Below are 8,878 nucleotides of genomic sequence, written 5' to 3' on the forward strand. Positions count from 1 at the left end.
GAAGACCGTTGCCTGTTCCCCCCACCCCACCCCCTCACACATGTCAATACCCCAGTATTTTACATTACTAACAGCCTTCTTATACACAACAGTAAGAACTTTGGAGAAAGTTCACCATAAAAATAGGCATCGCACCAAACCCAAAATAGTGGAAAACATTTTGTAATTCCCATACCCTCCCGTCTTTTTTTTTTTTTTCTGTAAAAAGTGGCAGTGTTATTATTGATGGTATGAGTTCAACAATAAATGGCATCAAGAATGTTGAATGGTGGCAGTGGTTTTATAACGGTCATGTACATAACATGGAGAAGGGTACGTAGGTAGTTAACAGACTTTCGCTATCAGAAAAACATTGCAAATTAAAGGTTCAATAGTTTCTTTCTTTTTTTTTTATTATTATTATTCAAAAAATTTATTTATTTTTTTATTTTTTTTTTATTCAACCCCCATTTCATCTTTTAGATTTTCTAAAATGCTCATCGTACGTTGTACAACGTCGGGTCCGATCAGACTGAAGTCAAACAGGTTGACCATGTGAAGCATGAAGTTTCTACAGAGATTCTTTGTGATTATATCCTCACCATGTTCCTCCATGAACGTCATGCAAGCGATTGGGATTTGGCAATCAGCAATGTAACTGCAAGAAAGAGAAACATGATTAAATAAAATACTGCATTATAATTATTAACTTATACCACTTACCAAATATAATACTGTATTATAATCATTAACTTATACCACTTACCAAATATAATACTGTATTATAATCATTAACTTATACCACTTACCAAATATAATACTGTATTATAATCATTAACTTATACCACTCACCAAATATAATACTGTATTATAATAATTATTAACTTATACCACTTACCAAATAAAATACTGTATTATAATCATTAACTTATACCACTTACCAAATATAATACTGTATTATAATAATTATTAACTTATACCATTTACCAAATATAATACTGTATTATTATTATACCATTTACCAAATATAATACTGTATTATTATTATACCATTTACCAAATATAATACTGTATTATTATTATACCATTTACCAAATATAATACTGTATTATTATTATACCATTTACCAAATAAAATACTGTATTATTATAATACCATTTACCAAATATAATACTGTATTATTATAATACCATTTACCAAATATAATACGGTATTATTATAATACCATTTACCAAATATAATACGGTATTATTATAATACCATTTACCAAATATAATACGGTATTATTATAATACCATTTACCAAATATAATACGGTATTATTATAATACCATTTACCAAATATAATACGGTATTATTATAATACCATTTACCAAATATAATACGGTATTATTATAATACCATTTACCAAATATAATACTGTATTATTATAATACCATTTACCAAATAAAATACTGTATTATAATTATTTGTAACTTATACGATTTACCAAATATAATACTATATTATATTTATTATTATAGCATTTACCAAATATAATACTGTATTATATTTATTATTATAGCATTTACCAAATATAATACTGTATTATAATTATTATTAACTTATACCATTTACCAAATATAATACTGTATTATATTTATTATTATAGCATTTACCAAATATATAATACTGTATTATAATTATTATTAACTTATACCATTTACCAAATATAATACTGTATTATAGTTAACTTACATGATATCATTTTAAAGCTCGATGTATTGGAGGACAAATATGGAAAAAAATTGTCCAAAAAAATCTATTGTTTCACCGTCAACTTAGCCGTATTATAACAAGGGGGGGGGGGGGGGTCACTTTTTTTTTTTCTATCGACATTTTTGCAAGTCATTCAAACCTGGCATCAGCGATGTGACATAAAAAACGTTATTTCAACCGCCTGCGATGTCACAATCGCGGTCGGCGCATCGACAAGAAAGGGGTTTACCTTCTTTTCCTCCTGCACGTTATTTTTTTTTGGCTCAATCAACACCCTTACACACATCTCCACACCCCCGGGCTGGTATATATATATATATATATATACATAAAATGAAATTAGAAAAAGATGCAGTGTTTACCTGATATACGCAATGGTAAACCTCAAACTAATATAAATAACAGTATTTATATATAGATAATTTAATCCCAACCGAATAAAAAAAAAAGAAGCTCAATACACAATATAGAGTGAAGCTTATTAGAAGAGAAAGAAATTTAAAGCCAAGTTTAAATTTACAATCAAAATTTACAATTGTAATCTCTGAAACTCCGCGGAATAAGGACTTTGTAAATTGTTTTTTTTTTTTTTTTGGAATATTCAGTCGAACAATAAGTTTTGATTATAAATTTCAACTTACAGTTTTAATTTTCTCTCTCTTTATATATATATATATATATATATATATATATATATATATATATATAGTATATAATTAGCCAAAAACAAAGAAACCTTACATCGAATCAAATGAAAAGATAAACATTACTAATTCAAGGATCAAAGTGTATTACCTGTTTGATGAAAAGCCCCCATTTTCTTTGCCTTTTCGCCTGTGAAATAAAAGAATCTCATTAACATATGCACACACACAGCTACAATGCACATGTAAAGTTACAATTTAGATCACATAAACAAGCAAAGCATTCATGGTCCGCCGTGAGTGCACAGTGAACGAGGCATAAAAAAATGACTAAGTTCAGCATTAAAAATTAAAATAAAAAATAAAATAAAATTGATTTTTTTTCAATTTTGACCCTTTTGACCCCCCTTAAACACTATTTTAACGGCTAAAGACCCATAAAAAAATCAATTATTTGAGGCCCCTGGCGCGGTCCTGCGACTTTTAGTTTTGGTAGAGATAGAATTTGAAAATATGGAGACAGACGAACAGCGAGTTTTATAAATTAGATTAATTGTGCCAATACATACATACACACATATATAATATATATATATGTGTATGTCATCCACATACAGTACTGTTTCGCTGTTTCACAGCTCATCAGTGTGGCTAGACAGGCAACTACCTCAAGCCAGGATTAATACACGACCGCCTTTACGATAGTCAAGGCTCCTAACAATTATGCTAATCGGCGGCTGCTGTGCTAGTCGTGAATTAATGATGTTTTGACATCGTCCGAAAATACCTAAGCTGGATTTGTTTACATATAATATATATATATATATATATATATATATATATATATAATGCCCGTTAAAAATGGGTAAAAGTTATAATCCGTTAACTTAAAGAGTGCTTTATGCTAAACTGATGATTGAATATGGTTAAAATTTGTTCTCATTCTTGCATTAAATACTAATCCTAACTGGGTACTTGTACAGTTTAATCAAGACATAAAAAAAAAAAAAAAAAAAAAAAAAAAAGTTATATTGTACATATCTGTTTTGGACTGAAGATCTCAGGAAAAAAAAATTTCACTTGATAGAGTAGTGTTTTTTTTTTTTTTTTTTTTTTAAAGTGGAAAACACGTTTTTATGAAAGCGCGTTGAAGGTAGCCATGTTTGGATTTTTAGAACACGCCACAGGGAGATAACTGTCTAAAGTGTCGACCCCCCCCCCCCGGCTATATGTTTAATCATAGCTTTTCTTCCTAAAAATCGCAACACGACTACCTTTTGATTGGTATCATAACCAATTGTGTTTTCACTGTTGAAAAAAAACTACTTGATCAAATTAAGTGAAAATGTTTTTTTTTGAGAACTTCATTCCATAACGAATAAGTACAATATAACTTTTCTTCGATATTTTCATTTTTTAATGTCTTGATTAAACTGTACAAGTACCCCTAACAGGGCATCGAATGGATACCATAATATTTAAGTTTGTTGCACCTCATAGTAAAGGTCCATACAAAATTTCAGGCAGATCGGTCTAGTAGTTTCCACGAAAAAGTGGTCAACAAATTAAGAGAAATATAAAAGCAGAGGACCCGATGTTGCTCGGAATTGAATAATGATCAACGAATGATTTTATTGTCATCGAAATCAGTGAAATCGCTCATTTTTTTTAATCAAATCAATTGATAGTTCAGGTCCCATCACAGTGCACCGTGAGGAAGCTTCATATGTCTCCCCGCAGTGACTAAGTTCACAATATCTTGTAGTCTACATTGCACTGTAGAGAACCTACTGTTGACTTTATAAAATTATTTTTTGTTTTCACATATAACGGCTTGCATTTAAGTTTAAAACACAAAAGTCAAGTATCGTGCTTCAATTGTGTTCTAAACGGAAACATTCATTTTGAACGCATCCCTGTCATTTGGATTATCGATACTTATCAAAGATACTCTAATACAAAACCTATCCAAGAACACTGCCAGGCACATAAAGTATCTTTCATAGAAACTGGCCCAGCCGTTTTTGAGTCCATAGGGAACGAACTCGGTTACTTTTGTACAATAATAGAGAAGATATATGCATATAGTTGTTTATCTCCAAAACCTTTGTAGATATTTCAAGTCTACGGATATCCAATGTGAATGCAGACCCCATATTATTATTACGCCACGCTTTGATCGGAGCCGGAGGCAAAAAAAAGTGTACTTTTCTTTTTGTTTCATGTTCAGTTCGACAAAATCAGACGAAATTTAATAAATTACAGAGTGATTGCCATAATTAGGAAAAAAAAAAAAAAAAGGGTGCAGGGTGATAACGTAAGTATAACCACAAAATTCAACATTAATATATAGATGTACATATACTCACTTGTTTTTCATTATGTGTAGGTTCCAAAGTTTCATTAATTCTTTCTCGCCTTCGTTAACATCAGTAAACTCATCAATCATCTGAAAGGAGAAAGTTTTATATATATATATATATATATATATATATATATATATGACTATGATATATTTAATCACAAATTAATATACGAAAGTATAATTTATGTGTAAACTTCAAGTATTTACTTCAGTGCTCAATACATAGGTAGAGCTAGGTAGTAAATTATAAAAATATATATAGTAATTAAGCTATGCTGAATATTCTGCGTAGCTTAATTGCCATATATATATATATATATATATATATATATATATATATATATATGAACAAATGGTTAATAAAACATGTTAAAAGACATCTTGAAAAAGAGTTAAAAACATATTTAATTTTAAAAAAGGAAACACAAGATAAGTGGATAGTCCTTAATCCGCGGAGTTTCGAAGAAATACTCTCCTTCTCATCAGAGGGCAGGAATTAGCAAAATGCAGGATCGGATTTTGCATATAAAAGTATTTAATGAAACTACAAGTAAGTCACAGATCTTACTTGGTTAAAGAAAAAAGGGTGAGGTAAGGTGAACAGGAGGCAAAAGAGTAATATATATATATATATATATATATATATATATATATATATATATATATATATTACTTGCAAAAACCAAAACCACAAGGAGAAAGATAACATATTTGATTTTTTTTTAATATTACAATTATTTCGACATCAGACAATTTAAAATTTTATGCCATTTAAAAATTTTTGTGGTAAACATATCAGATAAGTTGAAAAAAAAAAATAAATAAATAAAATAAATACAGGGTTAATACACATCTTAACACATGAATGAAAATGTGTTAAGATACGTATTAAACCTATTTTTTTTTTTTTTCAACTTATCTGATGGGTTACTACAAAAGTTTTTAAAAGACATAAAATTAAAAATTGTCTGGTTGATGTCGAAACAATTATAATATTTGAAAAAATACAATTATATCATTCTCCTTGTGGTTTGTACCTATTTACTATGCCTCCCCACGGGACAGAGTTAGACACCAAGGTCGTTTTTTTAACGTGGAGAAAAGGTACAAAAATAAAAAAATTGTCTCAGTCATGAAGGATTTCTCCTCCACCGAAAGAAAACAAGAAATGGAAGTGCAGCATCTGAAGAACAGATACTACACTTTGATCTTTAGTTATTGGTTTTTGCAAGTGTGTGCATATATATATATATATATGCATACACACTTGATTACTGAAATGTTAATCATACTGCTTAATATTTGAGTCAATTCACACGCCTTAAATTTTTATTGATGTATGTACATTGCCATTGGTTAATTGATTTTAAATATATTAAACCTTTGGAAAAATAATTATATATATATATATATATATATATATATATATATATGACTCACCCTGTATAAATATTTTGGTGTTAGAATGTTTTCATCTTAATTCTACGCAATTATCCAGAATGTGGATTGGTTGGTTGGTTGTTTTTGTTTTATGGCATATCAACCTTTTTCAGGTTATTTAATGCCGAATCTAGTTATTTTGAGGAACAATTTTTAATGGAGTATATATATATATATATATATATATATATATATATATATATATATATATATATTTTTTAAGTCAAATTCTATTCAACCCATAGTTGGGACCCTAACAGGTACTACCACTCCAGGTCAGAGTGGACCTGGGAGCAATGGCAATTAAAGGGTGGCTCCACACTCCCCAAAGTCCGCAAGGTGGGGCCTCACCATCGGATATAGTTTTAGGTCATATCCAGGACCTCCAGAATGTGGAAACTATGCATAAAAGAATTCAGTGTGATAATGAAATGATACCAAAAATGAATTAACACTCGTCTTTCAAAGGAATATGCAAATTAGTAAACCTTTGTATAGTCACTCGCATATCCATGACTGAGTACATTAGAAAGTTTGTTTTAATAATTTTTAAATAGAAAAAGTAGAAGTTTATAGAAGGCAGAACAATGCAAAGGTGTGATGGATAGACTCAAACTGATACAACTCAAGATATATGTGTGCAGTTTCTGCTTTTATTGATTCAATTTGTGTGTATATGGGTACCTACACACACACAGCTACAATGCACAAGATTCTGTTGTTGGCATTGGTATCCTCGATATTTTTATAGTCTGAATTCTTTCTAGAAAGACATAGGAAAGAACCACGTGAAGATTGCTAACATCTTAAGTGAAAATGACTTTTGTAGAATGAACTGGATTTCAACTGTGAATACCCTGGCCGGGAGTCCGTTCCGTTAACCGCTAGACTTAAATGTTACCATTCATTTACAGTGCCATTCTACTACGGTCTGGAGGTCATTTTCTAACGATTCTTCCTTAGCGATTTGCACGACAACTGATTTGTACAACAAAGCTCTACGCCAAGTGCATAACGCAGTTTAATGGAGCACAAAATTAGAAACTTACATTGATGGTTTTCTGTCGTAGCCATTCCGGATCATTTTCATCCTCGCTGTCAATATCAATTTCTTGAGGTCTTATCGGCTGGCAAGTGACTGTGTGATAATAAAGCCTAAGGAAAGAAAAGATAGCAGTGTGAGATGGGGAGAGAGATAAACGGGAGAGAGAGCGAGAGAAAAAAGCATCAAATTGTTTGAAAGATGCAAGATTTGTAGAGCACGGATAGAGAGGACGGTTAAGGTGCAGGGAGAGACAGAGAGAGAATATTTACCGATTGTGTCCCTGTATAAACTGTCGGTTGATCTGGTTGTCTGTTTCTGGTTCCATAAATTCTGATAACGATGGGTCTGGGCGCTTTGGTCTTTAAATTGTAAAAAAAAAAAAAAAAAAAAAAAAAAAAAAAAATTTTTTTTTTTTAAATCCATAAAACTATATACAGGCTTCATACAGATTTTCAATATCCATTTTCAAATACATTAAGTTTTTCAAGGCCTTCTCCAAACAAAATTTGTATATTATAAACAATGATATAATAAACCAAGAACTTAATCGACAACAAGAAAAGTCATTTTCATTTAAATACAAAATAATTTGCCTGTCAACAACCATATTTACATTTCCTGACCCACTTATATTTGACCAACCAAGCACGATTAAATGTTTCCGTTCTGTTCATTTTACTTTTAAATTTTTGATATTATTGATGCAAGAGTTACGTCCCTTCATCACAAAACTACCAGATGTTTTTATATGGAAAACATCAGGTAGTTTTGTGATAAAGGGACGCAACTTGTATCCACAATAATACTATGTAATTTCAGAACAATAGGTTTCAATTATTTTATGCACAAGACTTAAATTTTTTTTTTTTTATTACCATACTTTGGGGTAATTGCATCAAGTTATGTGTAATTTCGCCAACTAGCTAAAAGTGCTCTTTTGGTAACCACGCATATAAAAAGCACTTTTTCTTTTAGTTGGTGCAATTACCCCCAAGTATGGTATATATTTAGATAATTTTTTTAATGATTTGAATCGAATGAAATAATTTGCTACAGGTTTCTTTAACGTGTTTAATAACTAGGGTCGTGACAACAGAATATTCTTTCTCATGCTTCTGACTCTCTGGTATATATCCGACACAGACACACTTAATCAACCGAGAACCCCATCCGTCTATATAAAAACATAAGATATTAACGAATATATGCTTTAGAGTCAAAAGAATAAAAAGAATATGCTGTTGTCACAGCCCTATTAATAACTAGTACTACGTAAATTCATACGTTCATTTAGAGGCATATCTGTTTCCCCCCTCGTATTGTGGATTACAATTTTTACAGAATTACAGTGCGTGCGTGTGTGTGTGTGTGTGTGTGTGTGTGTGCATGCATGTCAGGTCATGTCATATGCTACTGGTACCATGTAACCCAGTACTACCTGCCTCATGGTCGGGTCACCGGCGACTAAACTGCCCCCCCCCCCCCACACCAGACTTGTTTGGTGAGGAGGGCGGCTAGTCTCCCTGAAGGATTAAAAACAAGACCTTCCAAAGGGCAAATGAACTCTTTTTCTGAGTCAACGGCCAACTAGCACCGTGTATATTTGTGTGGGTGTATATGTGTATTGGGGTGGAGAGGGCTCCCGTAA

The 8,878-nt window shown here is 30.9% G+C and overlaps 1 protein-coding gene across 1 annotated transcript in view; it reads right to left on the reverse strand.

The window, feature by feature from the left end:
- Positions 1 to 382: 382 nt before the first annotated feature.
- The window catches only part of LOC145268668 (polycomb protein suz12-A-like), a 97,423-nt gene continuing 88,927 nt past the window's right edge, over positions 383 to 8,878 (reverse strand). The window contains exons 13-17 of the mRNA XM_080124157.1: positions 7,500 to 7,589; positions 7,235 to 7,340; positions 4,750 to 4,829; positions 2,532 to 2,570; positions 383 to 637 (exon numbers count right to left, since the gene is read on the reverse strand). Coding sequence (XP_079980283.1) covers positions 436 to 637; positions 2,532 to 2,570; positions 4,750 to 4,829; positions 7,235 to 7,340; positions 7,500 to 7,589 — 517 coding nt within the window. The 3' untranslated portion in view covers positions 383 to 435. The remainder of the gene's footprint in view (positions 638 to 2,531; positions 2,571 to 4,749; positions 4,830 to 7,234; positions 7,341 to 7,499; positions 7,590 to 8,878) is intronic.

This window comes from Euprymna scolopes, chromosome 44 (genome assembly GCF_053919585.1).
Source record: "Euprymna scolopes isolate OS-2025 chromosome 44, ASM5391958v1, whole genome shotgun sequence".
In the NCBI taxonomy this organism is placed as follows: domain Eukaryota; kingdom Metazoa; phylum Mollusca; class Cephalopoda; order Sepiida; family Sepiolidae; genus Euprymna; species Euprymna scolopes.